Raw genomic sequence first — 21,759 nt, 5'->3', positions numbered from 1 at the left:
CTCCTCCATCCTGCTCCTTCCTCCCTGCTCCTCCTCCTCTTGCTCCTCCATCCTGCCCCTTCCTCCCTGCTCCTCCTCCATCCTCTTCCATCCTGCCCCTTCCTCTCTGCTCCTCCTCCATCCTGCCCCTTTCTCCCTGCTCCTCCTCCCCCTCTTGCTCCTCCTCCTCCATCCTGCCCCTTTCTCCCTCCCTGCTCCTCCTCCTCCTGCTCCTCCTCCTCCACCCTGCCCCTTCCTCCTTGCTCCTCCTCTTGCTCCTCCTTCATCCTGCCCCTTCCTCCTTGCTCCTCCTCCCCCTGCTGCTCCTCCTCCATCCTCCTCCACCCTGCCCCTTCCTCCCTGCTCCTCCCCTTGCTCCTCCTCCATCCTCCCCCTCCTCCTGCTGCTCCTCCTCCACCCTGCTCGGTCCTGCGCTCCCAACTTCAAGATGGAGAGAAGGCTGGGCCGGGCTGGGCCGGTCCTGGTCCTGGTCCTGCCCCTCCTGCTGCTGCTCCTGCCGCCGGTCCTGCTGCTGCTGCTGCTGCCGCCCCAGGTCCCTGCCCTGACCCCTGACCCCTGACCCCTGACCCCCTGGGAATCAGGATGCAGGGCTGGCCGCCTGCCGGCCCGGGATGGACACCGAGGAGGGGGAGGAGGAAGAAGCATGGCCTAGGGGCTAGAGCATTCATCCATTCATTCAATCGTATGTACTGAGCGCTTCCTCTGTGCAGAACACTGTACTAAGCGCTGGGAATGGACAGTTGGGCCGCAGAGAGAGACCATCCCTGCCCAGTGACGGGCTCACGGGCCTGGGGGGTCAGGAGGTCATGGGTTCACTCATTCAATCGTATTGATTGAGCGCTTACTACGTGCAGAGCACTGTGCCAAGCGCGTAGCACTCTACTATTGCATGAAGCAGTGTGGCTCAGGGGAAAGAGCCCGGGCTGGGGAGGCAGAGGTCGTGGGTTCTAATTCCGGCGCTGCCGCTTGTCGGCTCAGTGACTTTGGGCAAGTCACTTCACTTCTCTGGGCCTCAGTGACCTCATCTGTAAAATGGGGGTTAAATCTGTGAGCCCCACGTGGGACAACCTGATCGCCTTGTATCTACCCCAGCGCCTAGTACGGTGCTTGGCACATAGTAAGCGCTTAAATACCAACATTACTACATTATTATTACTATTCTGATCCCGCCTCCGCCACTTGTCTGCTCTGTGAACTTGGGCAACTCACTTCACTCTCCGTACCTATGTCCCCTCATCTGTAAAATGGGGAGGGAGACAGTGAGCCCCACGTGGGACAGGGACTGTATCCCATCCCTCCCCATTTTCCTTGCTCCACAAATGGCACAACAGGATCAGAAACAGTCACCCTTTCCCTGGTTGGGCCAGGTGAGGAGACCGGACGGGATGGACTCCAGTGGGATTTCCCAACGATGCTCTCTGGTGAGCTGAAATAGGAGGGTCCCGTCCAGGGTCCCAGTGTGACCCCGATCCTTGCGGCCCACCCCGTACAGGAAAAGAACTGCCATCGGCACCCAAACCTCGACCTGCGTTTCCCTGTGACATTTTCTGTCATTTTGAAGGAGATTTTTTCCCACCCACCATTGACTCCAGCCCTTATGCCAGTGACTATCTGCAGTTGCTGCGAGAGACAGTTTGGGGACCAAACTACTGCTGGAGCCATGACTGAGCTGAACGAACCCACTAACCCAGTAACCTCACGACTCTGCTACCGGCCTTGTGTGAAGCTGAAATTGTGTGCCCTGGTAAGTGTCCCGAAACAGAACTGGGTGGCTTGTTTGTAATAATAATAATAATGCGGGTATTCGTTAAGCGCTTACTATGTGCAGAGCACTGTTCTAAGCACTGGGGGAGATACAGGGTCATCAGGTTGTCCCACGTGAGGCTCACAGGTAATCCCCATTTTACAGATGAGGGAACTGAGGCCCAGAGAAGTGAAGTGACCTGCCCACAGTCACATAGCTGACAGGTTTGTACCCATCCTAGCGCTTTAGTACGGTGCCTGGCACATAGTAAGCGCTTAATAAATGCCATAATAATAATAATAATAGTAAGGGGAGCGGTCCACTCAGAGGGGCTTTTAATGATTGATTGAGCCGCGGTGGGCCGCAGCCCGGAGAACCAGGCCTCTGCTGGCCGGGGCTCACCGAAACCTCAGCCCTCTCTGCCGCCTTTGGGGATTACCTCGCCTCTCCTTCCCGCACAGCTGGGCCCGAAAGACGGGCCGGTCACGGCCTGTCATCCAGAGTGACAGACACTCCGAGAGGCGGTGGGCAAAAGGAGCGTGAGAAGCAGCCAGGCTTAGTGGAAAGAGCCTGGGCTTGGGAGTCAGAAGGTCATGGGTTCTAATCCCGGCTCCACCACTGATCAGCTGCGTGACTTTGGGCGAGTCACTTCACGTCTCTGTGTCTCAATTCCCTCATTTGTACAATGGGGATTAAGACTTTGAACCCCATGGGGGACAAGGAGGACTGTATGTGACCTGATTAGTTTGTATCTATCCCAGGGCTTAGAACAATGCTTGACACGTAGAAAGTGCTTAACAAATATTATTCAAAAATAAAAGGAGCGGATAGTGAAGGAGAGCAACCCAAAAGCCTTCCTTTTCCAGTTCTGTTTCGGGACACTTACTTGGGCACACAATTTCAGCCTCGCACAAGGCAGGTAGCAGAGTCATGAGGTTATTGGGTTGGTGGGTTTGTTCAGCTCAATCATGGCTCCAGCAGTAGTTTGGACCCCAAACTGTTTCTTGCAGCAGCTGCAGATAGTCACTGGCATAAGGGCTGGAGTCAGTCGGGGGAGGGAAAAAAAATCTTCAAAATGACAGGAAATCACAGTGAAAAGCAAGACGAGGTCTTGGTGCCGATGGCAGTTCTTTTCCTGTACGGGGTGGGCCGCAAGGATCGGGGTCACACTGGGACCCTGGACGGGACCTTCCTATTTCACCACACCAGTGAGCATCGTTGGGAAACCCCACTGGAGTCCATCCCGTCCGGTCTCCTCACCTGGCCCAACCAGGGAAAGGGTGACTGTTTCTGATCCTGTTGTGCCATTTGTGGAGCAAGGAAATGGTGTGGGTGTGCGTGTGGGGTGGGGTGTATGGGGGTGGGGTGTATCTGCACACTTGATATTTGAAGAACATAGGAATGACATTATTCAGTCGGACCAATGGTCCATCTAACCAGTAATTTGTCACTGGCAGCGGTAACAGGATATGCTTAAAAGAACTCTGGGTTGGTGCCCCCCTCCTCAAAATCTAACCTACTGTTTAGTAAGTGCCTTCTTGCTTCTCTTACATCGGTTTTAAAGCCCTCAATCAGCTGGCCCCCTCCTACCTTGCTCGTTGAATTCCTACCACAACCCAGTCCGTGCACTTTGCTCCTCTAATGCCAGTTTACTCACTGTACCTCGATCTCCTGACTGATTCCTAACCCACATCCTCCCTCTGACCTGGATCTCCCTCCCGCTTCATAAGTGACAGACCGCCACTCTCCCCACCTTCAAAGCCTTATTAAAATCACATCTCATGCAAGAAGCCTTCCCTGACTAAGCCCTCTTTTCTCCTACTCCCTCTCCCTTCTCTGCCGCCTATGCGCTTGGATCTGTACCCTTTAAGCATTTTATATTCAGCCCCACAGCACTTATGTACCTATCCGTCATTTATTTGCATTAATATCTGTCTCTCCCTCTAGACTGTGAGCTCCTTGTGAGCAGGCAGTGTGACTGCCAACTCTGTCCTGTACTCCCAAGTGCTTCGAATGGTGCTCTGCACAAACTACGGGCTCAATAACTACCATTAATTGATTGATTCTCTAATTTTTCCCTTCTACATTCTTAATTTTTTCCCTGGTGGTCGGAGGTTAGATGGAGTCTCCCATTGAAAAGCAGCGTTGCCTAATGGATAGAGCACGGGCCCGGGAGTCAGAAGGACCTAACTTCTCGTCCTGGCTCCACACCATTTGTCTGCAGTGTGACCTTGGACAAGTCACTTCACTTCTCAGGGCTTCAATTACCTCACCTGTAAAATGGGTATTAAGACTGTGGGACGGGGACCGTGTCCTACCCGATTAGCTTGAATCTACCCCAGCACTTAATATAGTAATAAATACCATTTAAAAGAAAAAAAAAAAGCAGTGAGTGATGACCACCTTATTCATGCATTTATTCAGCCCTCCTTGAATCTCCTGATCTCTTCTCTGTTAGTGCTTACCACATGCTACCACCCAGCGTGTAGAGGGGTTTTCTTGTGTTTGTTTTAAACCAACCACCTTTAGGCTTCAACAGGTGATCCTCTGCCTGGATTAAATGGTGGTATTTGTTAAGCGCTTACTATGAGCAAAGCACTGTTCTAAGCGCTGGGGGATACGAGGTGATCAGGTTGTCCCACGTGGGGCTCACAGTTTTAATCCCCCTTTTACAGATGAGAGAACTGAGGCACAGAGAAGTTAAGTGACTTGCCCAAAGTCACACAACTGACAAGTGGCAGAGGCAGGATTCGAACCAATGACCTCTGACTCCCAAGCCCGGGCTCTTTCCACTGAGCCACACTGCTTCTCTAATTAGACTGTAAGCCCATCATTGGGCAGGGATTGTCTCTATCTGTTGCCGAATTGCACATTCCAAGCACTTAGTACAGTGCTCTGCACATAGTAAGCGCTCAGTAAATACTTTTGAATGAATGAATGAATGAATGCTGTGGGAATTGATGACTTTTAGTTCCCTGTTAACCCTATCCTCACCTCGTATGACTCTTGAGTCCTCGATATGTTGTCTCAGCCGACGCGTCCTTCCTAACCAGAGAATCCTGATTCTCTCAGTCTCTCCTCAGCTTCCCCATTCCCCTGCTCGCTGCTGCTGACGGTGAGATCCTATCCAGTGAGAAGATCTGTGTGGGGCCAACTTTCCAATGTACATGGGCCTGTAAAAATGATCCTTGGCTCTGTTGATTTGTTTGCCACTTGCGTACCCCATCTCCATTTTTGACTGTTAATTGTCTTTTTGTCATTACCCTGTGAGATGAAAACTTACTAGGCTCACTCTCCACTGATATGGAGTTGAGAGTGGCCTGCAAGTCTGTTCTTATCTCTTTTCTCTTTTAGACTCTAAGCTCATTTTTTAGGGGTTTTTTAATGGTATTTGTTGAGCACTTACCATGTGCAAGGCACCGTACTAAGCGCTGGGGTGGATACAAGCCCATCAGGTTGGAGGGAGTCCCTGTCCCATGTGGGGCGCTCAGTCTTAATCCCCATTTTACAGTTGAGATAACTGAAGCACAGAGAAGTGAAGTGACTTGCCCAAGGTTACAGGTAAGACACGTGGCAGAGCTGGGATTAGAACCCAGGTCCTTCTGACTGCCAGGCCCGTGCTCTATCCACCAGGCCACGCTTCTCCTTGTGGGCCGAAACGTCTCTGTCAACTCTGTTACACTCTACTCTCCTAAGCGCTTAGTACAGTGCTCTACACACAGTAAGCGCTCAGTAAATATGATTGATTGATTGATTCTTGTGTGCAGTACATCCGTGCCCTGTTTGACGGAGTGGATGCTGGGAAAGAATTGAGATTAGTGGAACATGAGCTTTGCCAAGAAACCGACTAGACAGTCAGGCCTTTTTCTGAAGAGAGCCAAATGTCCAAACCTGTAGTGACTGGAGAATGTTGGCAACACGCCTGGCGTTCGGACTGGGCATTTGGGAGTCGTCCAGACATTTTGCTTTCCAAGAGAGTTAATCTTTTGTTAGAAGAAGAAAGCAGGGCAGAGTAAGCATTCCAGGAACCTATCACATAGAAGGATCGGACCCATTTATGCATGCCCCAGGACTCCAACAGATTGCATTTTTGGCTGCACTGGGAAGCCGAAGGATTTGAGATTTTTGTCTCGCCGGCTAGCGTGCAATCTTTATTTCCCCATCGAGGAAAATCCAAACCCGGCCTCTTGGTTTAAGACTAAAGAAGCTGTTGAAACGGTATTGACCATTCACACTGCTTGGCTACTTGGAAAAAAATAGCTTTTAGGGATGCCTCTCCCCGACCCAGTTAAAACAACAACAACAGTGTAACAGTGTACCTGACACATCCTTCTGGAATATATAAACTTAGCTGATTTAGTGAATTCGTGAATCAGGTAAAGACTACATGAAGTAGGAATATTGAAGAACTGAAATCCAGGTTTGATTGTTTGGATTGACAGTAGTACTTATTGCTTGGTCCTTTAATATTAGAAAAATGGGCTGTCCCCAGGGAAAGCAGCTGAAAGCCATTTCTGTACCAGACGTTTGTTCTCACTTAGGTAATAATATTTATTTATGCACATGTAAACACATAAAATATTAACATTATTAATGTTTTATGTGTTTATATAAATATATATACATACATACTACACACACACAGAGGTATTGAACTTCACGGGCAAACATGTCAACCTACTTGCTTTTCCAACAATCTGGCTGCGAATGAGATCACAGAAATGATAAAACATATCATCGCTCAGGGGGTGGAGGCAGAGACATGGAGAGATTGGCTGATGGATGTTCAGGGGAAGCCGAGGTGCTGAGATTTTATTAGTTGAATAGAAAAGATCCCTAAATTGGCTGCAAAGCTGGGGTCTAAACTGGCCAATGATGATAATAATAATATTTGTTAAGCGCTTACTATGTGTCAAGGACTGGTCTAAGTTAATCAGGTCCCACATGGAGCTCACAGCCTAAGTAGGATGGAGACCAGGTATTTCATCCCCACTTTACAAGTTGAGGAAACTGAGGCACAGAGAAGTTAAGCAACTTGCCTAAGGTCACACAGCTGACAGGTGGCGGAGCTGGGATTAGAACCCACGACCTCCAAGCCCTTGCTCTTTCCACTAAGCCACGCTGCTTCTTGTGGTGTATGGGACTGATGCCCAAGGGGACTCCAGGCCAGACCCCGTTATACTTCCGGAAGAGCGGTATATTTCAAGAAGGCCCCAAACAGGGTAGGACAGGAATCAATAGTAAATTTTTGATGCCTACTGTGTGCAGAGCACTGTACTAAGCACTTGGGGGACTACAATAAAGTAGACAATGTCCATTACCCGAAGAGCTTACACATTAGAGCAGTCTGGCTTTTTCTGAATTTCTGCCCGGCCAGAGTACTGTCCTGAAGCCTGGCTTAGGCCAAGGTCCAAGGATGCATCTTAGGCCAAGAAGTTTCCAGTAAAAGATATCAGAGAGTCGCCAGTGAATGATGGCTCAGAAACCACAGCGATATAAGAGAGATGAGCAGGTCTGAAGTTTACTGGAGATGTGAATTAAGCTGGAAATAGAAGACAGGGCATTGCTCGATCATTCTCTAACTAGCTAAAAGGAACATTGTCTTCTATGCATTTTTACGTTTCCAAATTAAGAGAGGCAGAGAAGTCAGACGATTGAAACTACAAACAGAAGAAGCTGTTTGTAGTTTCAATCGTCTGACTTCTCTGCCTCTCTTAATAATAATATAATAATAATAATAATATAGGTAATCCCACCCCACTTAGGTTTCTAACCTTGTCAAGACATATATGTCCTTTCCCCAAACTTTTCCACAGAACAGACTATTTTTACTTTGAGAACAGAATTTTCTCTCCAAGTGTCAATCAATTCAAACGTATTTATTGAGGGCTTCCTGCATGCAGAGCACTGTACTAAGCGCTTGGGAAGTACAATTCAGCAGCAAACCTTGCCCACAGAGGGCTCACAGTCTAGAAGGTCTCCCCAGTTTATATTAGCCTAGTGGCCACTTCAGTAATTCTGCACCCCCTAAGCGGTACTGGAGAAGGTCATGAGTCCGCATGTGCCTATTTTATATGCTTCATTACTTCCTCCTAGCTCTAATTTGTTCATATCTGCCTCCCCCCAACAAACTCTAAGTCCTCGAGGGAAGGGATCCTCTCTCCTCATTCTCTTGTACTGCCCATTGCTTTAAGAACAGTGCGCTGCCCGCAGATGCTCAGTACTGTTGATCGAGTCTGTCTAAACTAGAATTTCATCTGACCGTCTTTCTCCCGCTCTGAGGTTATCTTCTGTGGAAGAGGAAATAAAGAAAGGTTAATTTTCGTGGGCATATATGAGGCTTCCCCCTTCCCTGGCCTATATTAACTGAATTCAGGTGGGTAGAAACCTCGAGGCAGCCCTGGGGTGGAGTTTCTGTCAAAACACTGGCCGTATAGTAATACTAATAGTAACTGTGGTATTTGTTAAACTCTTACTCTGTGCCAAGCAGCATCCCAAGCATGAGGTAGGTACAAGAGTAGACATAATCCCTTTTCCACATGGACCTCACAGTTTAAGGGGGAGGGAGAACAGATATTGAATTCCCACTTTACAGATGAGGAAATGTTATATCGTTATATCGTACACCCAGTCGCTTAGTACAGTGCTTTGCACACAGTAAGTGCTCAATAAATACGATTGAATGAATGAAATGGAGGCCTAGAGAACTAATGTGACTTGTACAGGCATGTGGCAAAACTAGGATTGGAACCCAGATCCTCTGACTCCTAGGTGACTCCTGTTTTTTTCTCACAAATGCCAAGAATAACAGAATGATTGAGCTGGATAGGACCTAAGAGAGATTATCCGGACTAGATCTCGGCCTCTGAGCAAGCGAATGACTGAACTATCTCGGAGAGGCGTTGTGTTCTGCCTTTATTTACCCACCTGAGCTCTAGGAGTAGACTCGGGCCTGACTGCATTGCTGTAACTTAAAAAACAAAAACCCAGACCTCCAACTTCCAGGGTTTCAGTTAGATTCCACCTTCCTTCCTTCTCCCTCCTTTCTAGTCACGCAACTCTGCCGGACACCTTAGTGCTTATTTGTATTTATGAATGTATTTTAAGTGTATTAGTTTTTTTTAATGGTATTTGTTAAGCACGTACTGTGTGCCAGGTACTGTAATAATAATTATGGCGTTTTTGTTAAGCGCTTACTATGTGCAAAGCACTGTTCTATGCGCTGGGGAGGATCCAAGATGGGGCTCACAGTCTTAATCCTCAGATTAAGAGGAACTAATCTTGGTACTGTACTAACCTCTGGGGTAGATACAAGCTAATCAAGTTGGACTCAGTCCATGTCCCACATAGGTTCTCACAATCTTAATCCCCATTTTACAGATGAGGGAACTGAGGCACAGAGAAGTGAAGTGATTTGCCCAGTCATATAGCAGACAAGTACGGAGTCAGGATTAGAACCCAGGCCCTTCTGACTCCCAGGCCTGTGCTCTGTCCAATTAGGCCACGCTTCTTCTCAATTCTTAGATTGCCCTGGCTTGTACCTGTGACACCTACTATTTTACTTATTGTCTATTCAGCAAGTTGTAGCGGCTTCTCGGCCCCATTAATAATACTAATGCTGGTATTTGTTAAGCGCTGACTATGTGCAGAGCACTGTTCTAAGCGCTGGGGTAAATACAGGGTCATCAGATTGTCCCACGTGAGGCTCACGGTCTTAATCCCCATTTTCCAGATGAGGTCACTGAGGCCCAGAGAAGTGAAGTGACTTGCCCACACTCACACAGCTAAGTGGCAGCGGTGGGATTCGAACCCACGACCTCTGCCTCCCAATAGTATTTACTGACTGAGTGTGGTGCGCTGCCTGAACTAAGCGTTGGGGAAAGTGCAACCTAAGCAAGAGATACATTCCCTCATCACGAGGATTTTACAATCTAATGGGATTACTAATCCATCCAGTTCATGATATTAGTTACGATATTTATTACGCATCAACTCCATGCCAAACCCTGTGCTAATTTCTGGGTAGAGTCAAACCCACCAGATCAGACACGGGCCTCGTCTCCCATGGGGCTCACAATCTAGATATATTTCTTCCCCTACTGAACTCTCAACCCCCAACACTCTTTGCCCTAGTGGCAAGAGCAAGGGCTTGGGAGTCGGGGGACACGAGTTCTAATCTCGGCTCCGCCACTTGTACGCTGTGTGACCTTGGGCGAAGCACAAAGAGATGAACCTTAAATTCCTGAAGTCATCAAGCGGGAGTAAATCTCTCAAGTGAATGGAAACTCAAATTCAGGCAGGGCTGATTGGTTGACGATGGGGTCCGGTGGAAAAGGAGGGGCGAGCTTTGATCCTGAGATGATCGGGAATTGATTATAGTATCGGTGGTCTGAGCGATGTTCCCACTGGGGCACGGAGGGCAGTGAGGGACGGGGTGGGCAGAAGGACAGCCCAGAGCACACGAGGGTTTTCTTATGTGCGGTGCCCATTTATGACCAGAGGGACGGTAGTGCCGTGCTAATGCTGTGCCTCAGTAATGTTAAAGTACTGATAATTGTGGTATTTGTTAAGCACGTACTAAGCGCCAGGCACTGTACTAAGCGCTGGGGTAGATACAAGCTAATCGGGTTGGGCACAGTCCCTGTCCCACATGCGCTCACACTCATGAGGGAAAGCCTCATTTTCCCCTTTTCCCTCTGCTCCTCCACCTCTCCCTTCCCATCCCCACAGCACTGTACTCATCTGCTCAACTGTATATATTTTCGTTACCCTATTTATTTTGTTAATGAATTGTACATCGCCTTGATTCTATTTAGTTGCCATTGTTTTTACGAGATGTTCTTCCTCTTGACGCTGTTTAGTGCCATTGTTCTCGTCTGTCCGTCTCCCCGATTAGACCGTAAGCCCGTCAAACGGCAGGGACTGTCTCTATCTGTTGCCGACTTGTTCATCCCAAGCGCTTAGTACAGTGCTCTGCACATAGTAAGCGCTCAATAAATACTATTGAATGAATGAATGAATGAATCTTAATCCCCATTTTCCAGATGAGGGAACTGAGGCTCAGAGGAGTGAAGTGACTTGCCCAGGGTCACACAGCAGACAGGTGGCAGAGTCAGGATTAGAACCCAGATCCTGCTGACTCCCAGTCCAGCGCTCTCCCCACTAGGCTGCTTCTCTATCATTACCTAGCAGGTGGTTGCCCATCTGTCCCCATTTGCTGTCCCCAGTGGCCAATTTTGGGCCCCACTGATCAATTTTTCTGGATTTCTGATGAGCCTGTCCATCTCACAGAATATGATAGATGGTTCTTTAACCCGACACCTTCACTGCTGATGGCCTAGCCCCATCAGGCATTCTTGATCTCCGCGGCTCCCTCCAGTTACCACCCTATCTCCATGCTACCCTGCCTTTTCAGACTCCCTGAGTGAGTTGTCCACACCCGCAGCCTCACTCCCTCTCCTCCAGTTCTCTCCCTGATGCCCTGCCATCTGGCTTCCACCCCCTTCCCTCTACAGAAACTGCCTTCTCTAAGGCCATCGCTGACCTCCACGCCAAATCCGGTGGCCTCTACTCCATCCTGATCCTCCTTGACCTCTCAGCTGTCTTTGACCCCGGGGACCACCCCCTTCTCCTGAAAAGATTATCCATCACGGGGGCTCAGGAATGGTTAAAGAGCAAAGAAGGTCTAGGGGAGTCTTTCACTGGAGAGTGAAAGGAATGGAATGCGTGGGAAAGACGCATCTTTGGGTGTGTGAAGGAGCAGCGCTTTTATGTTGCTGAGAAAAACTGTCCAGACAGCTCTAGTTTTTAGATAATGCTTATTTTAAAACTGTTTTTCTCTGCTGGTGGATGGGCCGGTGTCGTTTAAAACATGAGCTTTAAGGGTAATTTATAGCCTTAGGGCCAACCTCACAGTTTCCTGGTTCACGTATCATATGAGGGATTTATCAATCTTCCAAAGTAAACAAACCATAAGCCCACCTCAGTGATATTTTTGTTTATTAACATGGTCATTTCACCCTCTTTTCAGGACAACATCCGAATTAATGTGACTCTCCTGAATAATGATGGGGAACTGCACGAAAAACAGGTGTGTCTTTGGTTTTTTTTCTTAATTTAAGATACCACGTATTACTCATTTAGTGCCCCTCATGAGTTCTTTTAATGAACTACTACTTTAGCTACGATTTGGAAAGGTTTTTCCCAAATGACAGGAGTAATCTGTGCTTTCACTCTTTTGTATTTTAAGGTTGTCCTCAACGTCACCTATGATGGTGGCCAGATATATGTAAATGATTTTCCTATGAAGACTGGGGTATCCCGCATAAGATGCCAGACCTTAATAGGTGAGACCTGCTCAATTGTTTTCCTGGGACATCTTTTTTTTTTTTTTTAACAATCTAGACAGAATTATCCAGTTCCAGTTCAAAAGTCATTATTAAAAGGGTAATTAATATTAAGTCTGAATCTTGGGCATTTGAGCACTCAGAAGTTTAGGAGATCATTTCCCCCGCTGGACTGTAAGCTCGTCGTGGGCAGGGAATATGTCTCCCAACTCTGTTACAATGTACTCTCCCAAGTATTTAGTACAATGCTCTGCATACAGTAAGCGCTCAATAAGTACCATTGTTTGATTGCTTAATGGACTGTTGCATACATTGTACATAATCTACTGCATTCTCCATAATCTACTGTGATACTACTTTACTGAAAGAGTGAATAGTCTTCCTTTCCTATCAGGGGATATAATTAGGGACTGGGAGATCAGGCATATAATTCTTACAATTTTTCTTCCAAGCAAAAAGATAACTTACTTAAAGGCAATTCATTACATGTAGCTCGTGTATTTGTGGTGCCTTGGATAAACATTTATTCTCTTGGAAAAAAAATCCTTCATTTGAGCTTGGAAATAATGCCACTGCATCTTAGGCGTTTCATTGTAAATACAAAGGACTGGAACATTGAGTATACCAACATTTAGATGGCACATAGCTTAAAAATAAGTAGCAAGATGATATTTCCTCTAAGGGGAACAAGTTGGTCTTCTTTAAAATCTCCTGTTCAGAAAATCAGCACTATTTTTTATACTTGGAACGGGGACAATAACAAAGCATCCACATTTAAAAGTCCACCTGTTGAAAATTTCATTTGTCTTTTGGAAATGCCGGCAACTGGAATTTGAGAGTCGACAAACTCAGGTGTCAGAAATGCTAGGTAGGAGTCTGAGCAAGGACTCTGCCCATTAGGCAACACTGCTTCTCATTAGGCATTAGCAGGGATAGAATGTGCTTAGTTCCTTTTTACACAGCTTGGCCTAGTGGATAGAGCACGGGCGTGGGAGTCAGAAGGACCTGGCTACTAATCCGGGTCCACCACTTGGCTGCCGTGTCACCTTAGGCGAGTCACTTAACTTGTCTGCGCCTCAGTTACCTCCTCTGTAAAATGGGGGTAAAGACTGTGAGCACCCTGTGGGACATTGCGTCGTACTTGATTAGCGTGTATATAGCCCGGCACTTAGTACAGCAGCTGGCCCTAGTAAGTGCTTAATAAATAACATTAAAAAAATTCTAAGGGGACATTTTTACTGCTGCTTTTACGGTTTGGCAAATGCAATAGAATCCTGAATGCTTGTGAAAACTTATCAGGCGACTAGCTTATTGGAAAAAAAGAATCAACTGTAGTCCCTTTTGGTGTTGAGAAAAAACCTCGGAGAGATCAAGTTCTTTTCATTTGAGGAAACATATTAGGCTCTAGGCAGTTTGAGATAGGTAGAGTGTTTGGTTTTGCCCTTTGGGAGATAAAAAAACTCTAAACTCCAGAGTCTGTTTCCAACGGAACGAGGCCAATTTCCACTTTTAATTGGGCCGTGTAGACGGGGAGAATTCCCACCAGCGCACCAAGAATTAGTGGATCAGTTTAGTGCCACAGTGCAGGGTATCTGCCCTATGTGCTCACAGGAAGCCCGTGGAGGCAGCACAGTTCAACAAAACTTGTAGGAGAGCTGGAGAGTTGTTTTAACCATCTACCTTGGAGCATATCAGTCAACCAAATATATTTACTGAGCATATACCGTGTGAAGAGCAATGTACTAAACACTTGAGAGAGTACATGTCGATGCTCACCCTGATTCAGAATCTGCAAATAACAGGTGGCCTGTCCCCGGGGTTAAGGGACCAGGAAGGAGCAGTCTTAAGTCATTTCTTTGGAAATAATAATAATAATTTAAGTACTTACAATGTGCCATGTATTGTCCTAAGCGCTGGGGTAGATTCACATTAAGTAGACCAGACATTGTCCCTGTCCCACGTGGGACTCCCAGTCTACTAAGAGGAAGAACGGATATCGAATCTCCATTTTACAGATGTGGGAACTGAGGCACAGAGAAATCAAGATCACACGGCAGACCAGTGGCAGAGCCAGAATTAGAACCCGGATCCTCTCAGACTTCCGGGCCCATGCTGTTCCCATTAGGTTAAGCTGCTTTGGTACTTGGGATCTCTGTTGGCAGCGATTGGTGGGAGGTGGATATTTCAGAAGGGGCCGTCTTGCCTACTTGGAGGTCACAGGTTGAAGGGGCAGTGGTCATTCCTTAGAACGGTGCTTGGCACGTAGTAAGCGCTTAACAAATACCATCGTTATTATTCCTCTTCCTTAGCAATCTATGCAAAGGAACCACATACGATACCCAAGATGGAGTCCTGGGCTGTCGTTCGGTGCCCAGTCCCAAGCCTACTCATTTTAAAAATTCATATAAGATGTTCAAGATCTTGTAATATCCGCACACAGTGCTGTTCCGGCTGGTTTGAAACAGCAGTGAATGTGGATGTAGTGGTGAAGCTAAGTGCTTAGCTTGTGTGTTTGAATCTACCCCAGTACTTAATATAGTAATAAATGCCATTTAAAAGAAAAAAAAAGCAGTGAGTGGTGACCTCCTTATTCATGCATTTATCCAGCCCTCCTTGAATCTCCTGATCTCTCCTCTGTTAATGCTTACCACATGCTATCACCCAGCGTGTAGAGGGGTTTTCTTGTGTTTGTTTTAAACCTACCACCTCTAGGCTTCAACGGGTGATCCTCTGCCTTGATTAGACTCTAAGCCCGTCGTCGGGCAGGGATTGTCTCTATCTGTTGCCAAATTATACATTCCAAGCGCTTAGTACAGTGCTCTGCACATAGTAAGCGCTCAGTAAATACTATTGAATGAATTAATGAATTCCCAAGGAATGGCATTTTTATGTATCTAAGCTAAATGGCACTGACTGGATAATAATTTCCCTTTCATCTTGTCACTCTCGGTTAAAAGAAGAGAACGGAAATTCTGGAAACCTACCTGTCGAAGGGAACTTTGGAGTTGTCAGTCTTCGAATTTTAGTTCATGTATGGCCCATGACTTCCAAGTCTGATGTGCAGCTGATTGTCGTTCAACAGGAGGTGATGGAGATTGATGGAAAACAAGTAAGAGAATTATGTTACTCGTGAACATCAGCGATTTCAAATCATGTCCTACATCTTCATAAATAAAAACATATTTGATTTTCAGTTTGTCCTTCCGGTGGGTTTACCCAGAGGCTTATTTCATTTTGCATATCATTTGTGGAAGGACATAGGGGGATCGATTCTCAGGGTTCGAGGCTTAGCTCTACCTCTGATTTACCGTGTCTGGGTTTCCACGGCCAAAGGGAAGTGGAAGGAGAAGGCGGTTATGTTGAAGATTCAGACAGAGTCGGACTCTAAATCATCATCACCATAATGAAGTACGTCTGTTAATCATATCTAATGAGCGCTTACTCTGTGCAGAGCACTGTACTGAGAGCTTGGGAGAGAAGCATACAAGAGAATTAGCGGACACATTCCCCATCCTCTCCCTCCCTCACCTCCTCACCGGGGGTCAGGGGCTAGCCATAACTTGTAGATGTGCCGGGACTCTGGGAAGGCTGCTGCAGTTTGGAATTGTGGCCTGGAGTGGGAAAAACCATTAGCCCTGCCCCTGAAAGCACTATCTTGCTCTTTACCAATCTGTCTCTGCCTGCTTAACTGCTGGGAGATAGAAGTAGAGGCGCAGAGGTGAGCGTTCATCTGATTTTAGTGGGACGGTCACTTCCTGTAGTCTAAATCTAATGTTTCTCTAGGCAGCTCAGTTGATTTTTGTAGAATAATAATAATAATGTTGGCATTTGTTAAGCGCTTACTATGTGCAGAGCACTGTTCTAAGCGCTGGGGGAGATACAGGGTAATCAGGTTGTCCCATGTGAGGCTCACAGTTAATCCCCATTTTACAGATGAGGGAACTGAGACACAGAGAAGTTAAGTGACTTGCCCACAGTCACACAGCTGACAAGTGGCAGAGCCGGGAGTCGAACCCATGACCTCTGACTCCCAAGCCCAGGCTCTTTCCACTGAGCCACGTAGAACTAACTTGTCCAACCTGTTTGGTGCAACTGGCTAAAGGGAGCTTTTTCCTGAAGGTGACAGTCGAATGCCAAGGCAGGTAAATTCACCTTCAGGTTACAAATTCAATGTACCAATCTGAGAAAAAGGAAAAACAAAACGACTTTACACAGGTTTTTTAGCTACTAGTTAAGGGACTGCAGAATAGAGAGGTCAAAGGGACATTGGTTCTATCTAGGGATTGGTCCTATTTATTTTTTTTAAATCATATGCTTTAACTTATAGGTTCAACAAAAGGATATGATTGAAATTGATATTTTAGTTAAGGAGGAGAGAATTCTCAGACGGACGAATTACACAGTTCCTCTACAGGAAAGCATGCTGTACTCTATTCCCGTGGGCAGTGACATCGTATTGACACCTCCTAATCTTTCCAGAAAAGGTTTGAGACTATTATTTAATGGATCCCACAAAATGTTTTCTTAATATCTACCTACGGGCTAGTTTTATTTTAGAGTCTTGAACATAAAAACATTTTATAAGGTGGTTCACTTCAGAAGTTTTCACTTTTTCTATTTGGCTCTAACCAGGTTCTTTACTTTGTACCTGAATCACGTGTATGGTAAGGTTGTGTTTTACCTGTGTTTCAAACAAAGGGGAGACTGCTGACTTGGCGCAAGGAAAACCAGAAACATTTTTGAAAATGTTTGGTTTCGCTATATTTAGGCAGAATTAAAAGGGTGTAAATTGAATTCGTCTAGATTTGTAACATGCTTTTAAATACATCTTCTATACCACATGCTTTTAAATACATCTTGTATACCATGAGCATGGACATCTTTTTCCAAAAGCATTAGAGAAGCAGTATGGTCTAGTGGAAAGAGCAGAGGCCTGGGAGCTAGATGACCTGGGTTCTAATCCCAGCTCTGCCACTTCCCTGCCGTGTGACCTTGGGCAAGTCACCTAACTTCTCTTTGCCTCAGTTCCCTCATCTACGGAATGGGGATTCACCATCTGTTCTCCCTCCTATTTAGACTGCGAGCCCCATGCAGGACCTGATTATACATCCCCCGCGACGCTTCGTATGGTGCTTGGTCCATAGTAAATGCTTAACAAACGCCACAGTCATTCTAGTAAGCACTGAACAAATACCATTAAAAAAAGAAGTCTGGCCTCAGGTGCATTTATTCTATCAGACACAAATCCTAGGAAGAGTGGCAGAGATTTCTTCCCCCCTCCCAGCCCCAAAGCACTTATGTACATACCTGTAATTTTATTTATCCCTTTGCTCATCCCCTCTCCCGGCCCCAAAGCGCTTCTGTACATACCTTAATTTTATTTATTTGTATCGATGTCGGTCTCCCCCACTGTGAGCTCCTTGTGGGCAGGGAGTGCCCCTCTTTACTGTTGCATTGTACTTGCCCAAGCACTTAGAACAGTGCTCTGCCCACAGTGAGCGTTCACTGAATGAATCGAATGAATGAATGAGTGATAATTAATTATGGCATTCTTTTAAGTTTACAATCTGCTAAGTGCTGAAGTAGATTCAAGATCAGCCAGCCGGACAGTTCCTTTGCCCCGCGAGTTAACAATTAAAAGGAAAGAGGAAGAGCTCTTCTTTGCCTCCGTTTTACAGATGAGAAAACTAAAGCCCAGAGAGGTTCAGTGGCTTGCTCAAGGTCACACGGCAGGCGAGCGGCACAGCTGGGGCTAGACTCTGGGTCTCCTTCCCCGCTGTCCCGTGCTCTTTCCATTAGAGAAACTAAGGCACCTTGACATTAATGCTTTTTCTCTTCCTGCTTCTGCAGCCAGTGATGGTCCACTGCAGACAACGAGCCAATATCTTCTCAGGAATGTGGAAACTACCGTAGATGAAGACACACTTGCCGTCAAGTTGCCTGAAACCCCTCTTCGAGCAGAGTCTCCGTCTTCATACAGAGTAAATCTTTGGTGTCAAATACTCTTCTTAAGGAAAGGAATTATGAAGTGGTGGGAGACACAGCAGAGTGTCACTGCCCAAAAATAACGGTGGAAATTTAAGGGGCTATAAAAACCTCTAGCATCCTGAAATACGTTATTAAGGGTTCCTTCCTTCTGCCACAGAGGCAAATTGCTGGCGTAAGTTTTTAAGCGGTGCTCAAAGGTAGTTCAAACATTTTATTCGTCTTAGTGTGGTAAGAGCTCCACCAGAAATAATCCCGGACGTTTTGATCGAGAAGGGCCGAAAGACTGCGCGTATAAAACGCATTTCTCATTTCCAGGTGATGTGCCGGTGGATGGAGGGTGTGAGAGAAGATTTACGGAGATTCTGGGTTAAAGCCTTCCCGGTGCTGTTTAAATTTATGAACGTCATGCTGGTTGGAATCATAGGAGCAGCTGTGATCATAACGTTTTTAACCATGTTTTTTCCCGGGCAGGAGAGCAAGTAAGTCATCCTTGCTGTAGACAGATTAAACATATGTGGAGGATTGGAGCAGCCCCCATCAGTCTAAGACTTTTCACTTTTAAACATCAATCGTTTCAATGTATTTATCGAGCGCTTACTATGTGCAGAGCACGGTACTGAGTGTTTGGGAGAGCAAAGTGAAGCAGAATTAGCACTCAATCAGTCGTAGTTATTGAGCGCCTGCTGTGGGCCGAGCAGTCAGGATGTCCATCGCGTATTTACTGAGAGCTTACTGTGTGCATGGCGCTGTATTAAGTGCCTGGGACACATTCCCTGCCCACAGTGAGCTTACGGTCTAGAGCCGGAGACAGACATCAGTATAAATAATGTATATGTACGTAAGTGCTGCGGATCTGTGGGGGGTGAATAAAGGGAGCAATTCAGGGCAGCGCTTAAGGGAGTGGAAGAAAAGGAAAAGAGGGTTTAGTCAGGGAAGGCCTCTTGGAGATGGGCCCTCAGTAAGGCTTCGAAGCGGGGGGAGAATAATTGTCTGCCGGATATGAGGAGGGAGATTGTTCCAGGCCAGAGCGCTGTACTAAGTGCTCGGGAGAGTACCGTACAGTAGTTGGTAGGCACGGTCTCTGCCCTCAAGGAGCTTACAGTCCAGCGGTCACAGTTCAGTCTTCTGGGTTCCACGGGCGTCCCCCCTCAGAAGCAGCCTCCGCCTGTCCTACGGAGGTATTGGAAATGTAGCGTTAGAATACAGTTGGCCTTAGCGCTTGCGCCGGTGCCCAGCTGTCGTTTGGCCGGACCGCAGGAATCCGGGCAAGGAGGGAAGAGAGGAAGGCTGTAGCAGAGTGGTCCATTACCTTCTGCTGCAACTTGAAACTCCAAGCGTTTAGTTCAGTGCTCTGCACATAGTGAGCGCTCAATAAATACTATTGAATGGATGAATTGTAAAGTTCTAGTGACACATCTGATCAAAAGCGACGGTGACACAGCCGATGTTCCTTTACAAACCCAAAACATCACCCCTGGGGGAATGAAATCAAGTGACGACGTGTGAGAGACTAAGGTAAGTTGATGTGATGATCATCATCAGAGAAAATGCTCGCTTTTAATGCTGAGCAATGCCTGTCTTGCAGAGGAATTCTTCGCTTGGATAAAGTGAACGCTGTACCTATAGCATCCATCAACCCTTTTCCCAATATCCCAGAGAAGGCAAAGGACGAGAAGATGGGCGTTGACTACGACGTGCACTGTGGAGCGAGTCTCTTGTAGTCCTGAGATTTGGCGCTCAGATCCTGAAATTCGAGTCATTTTGCTTAGCCAAGGTTAGAAACCAAATTAAGAAGGGTGTTTAATAACGAGCATGCTAAGAGCCAGTCTGGCTGTCAGCTGTAATGAGTTTGTTAAGGTGTGGGAGTTGCAACTCTAGCTGGCAAGAATGGGGCGGAGGAAGGAAAAGCCATGCAGAGCCCGGGTCGGAGTGCGTACTGAAAGACCCTTCGCTCATCCTAGACCACTACCCTTCTGGGTGCCTTTTATTGAGAAAATTCAGTCCAGCTACTATCGAACAAGTTGCACAAAACAATTAGCTGGATCTCAAGCACTTTATGAAAAGGCCAAGAAGTTGTGAAAGCACTTATTTTTTAATCGGTTCGTGATGTGCCTTTTGTATAAAGTTTGAGGCTGAAGGTCCAACAACAAAAAAACCCCTTCAAAAATGAACAAGATTGCTTTTATGATAGCTCCCGTACGGAGGACGCTTAATGGGAAATGATCAAGATTCAAATATGTTGTAAACACACGTGCTCACTTCCAAATAAATTCTCAATTTTTTTGAAAAGATGTCTTGAACCCTCATTGTGTTTTGGCTCTTTTAACCAAATGTATAGTATTAATGCCACAGATAGTAAAAATAGTATTCCAAGTAATTTATGACTGATTAGTTTTAGAATGTGATTCAGGAGGAAAGGTAGGTTTTGTCATTTCACCTAGCGAGTCCACTTCTGGGTTTCTTACAGTGAAAGGTATACTCTAAAATTAGCAAAAACACCTTCAGGGCAAAACATCTACCTCTGTTCCCTTCTTTTCTTGTCTTTCATATAGTGCTCTCTCTTCGCGGCGCTGACTGCGTTTCTCTGCTAACACCGTTTTTAGACGTCGTCTACTTTTCTTCTCACCCTGTAAGTTCCTTCTGGTTGTCTTTTTAGGGGCTTCAAATACTGCCCTTTCTTCTCCTTGGTATTTTTTGCCTTTAACTTTTCTTGTCGTTCTTTGCTCCTTGGCTTGCTTGCGTTTATCGGGACCGAGACGGGATCCGCGCTTCCACCTCAGAGTTACAGGACTCGGGTCTGCTGGGTGATGCGGATGGCTCGGGATAACTCTGGAGGAGGGGTCTTCCTAGCAGCAGCCCCCCGAGGCTCTGTCTGCTGTTAAGGTAAGCATTTCTTTCTCGTTTTCTTTCTTATTTACACTGCTGTGGAGCCTCTGCTTTTAGTTCCTCCCTCAGTCTCCCTTTCTCCATCCAGAAGAGGGGCAGTCCTGGTCACTGTGCAATCGATGTCTGTCTCCCCCTCCATTCATTCATTCAATAGTATTTATTGAGCGCTTACTACGCGCAGACCACTGTACTAAGCGCTTGGAATGTACAAATCGGTAACAGAGACAGTCCCTGCCCTTTGACGGGCTTACGGTCTAATCGGGGGAGACGGACAGACAAGAACAATAGCAATAAATAGAATCAAGGGGATGAACATCTCATTAAAACAATAAGCTCGCTGTGGGCGGGGAACACGTCTATTCATTGTTATATTGTACTCTCCCAAGGGCTTAGCACAAGGCTCTGCACACAGTAAGCGCTCAATAGATACGATTAAATGAATGAGCCAATGCACGAAGGAGCAGCTGAGAGCTTGTGGCAGAGAGGCAGAGGTATGGAGGAATACTGCTCGTGGTAAGGGCTCAATCAGCGCTGCTGCTGGTTTGCAGCACAGAACGACGAAGGCTGAGAAGCGCCTGGAGGGAGGCGATGAAAGTCCACAAAATTCTCAAACGTGGTAATAATAATAATGTTATTTGTTAAGCGCTTTCTATGTGCAGAAAACCGTTCTAAGCGCTGGGGTAGATACAGGGTAATCAGGTTGTCCCACGTGAGGCTCGTTTTCCAGATGAGGTCACTGAGGCACAGAGAAGTGAAGTGCCTTGCCCACGGTCACACAGTTGACAAGTGGCAGGC

General features: G+C 46.6%; 1 protein-coding gene across 2 annotated transcripts; it reads left to right on the top strand.

The window, feature by feature from the left end:
* Positions 1-373: 373 nt before the first annotated feature.
* On the top strand, positions 374-20,369 carry GINM1 (glycoprotein integral membrane 1). 2 transcript variants are annotated; one of them, XM_007660264.3, is made up of 8 exons: positions 374-532; positions 11,775-11,834; positions 11,994-12,090; positions 15,048-15,199; positions 16,418-16,574; positions 17,941-18,071; positions 18,394-18,557; positions 19,664-19,905. In XM_007660264.3, the coding sequence occupies exons 1-8, from the start codon at positions 428-430 to the stop codon at positions 19,797-19,799; spliced, it is 1,002 nt and encodes a 333-aa protein (XP_007658454.2). In that variant the 5' UTR covers positions 374-427; the 3' UTR covers positions 19,800-19,905. The 2 variants fall into 2 exon arrangements, with proteins under 2 accessions (XP_007658454.2, XP_007658461.2); XM_007660271.2 differs by lacking the exon at positions 374-532 and adding an exon at positions 1,595-1,744 and having other exon boundaries at positions 19,664-20,369.
* Positions 20,370-21,759: the final 1,390 nt, after the last annotated feature.

This window comes from Ornithorhynchus anatinus, chromosome 2, assembly GCF_004115215.2.
Source record: "Ornithorhynchus anatinus isolate Pmale09 chromosome 2, mOrnAna1.pri.v4, whole genome shotgun sequence".
Classification (NCBI taxonomy): domain Eukaryota; kingdom Metazoa; phylum Chordata; class Mammalia; order Monotremata; family Ornithorhynchidae; genus Ornithorhynchus; species Ornithorhynchus anatinus.
Note: the sequence above shows the minus strand (reverse complement) of the source record. Positions and strands in the feature narration are given on the sequence as shown.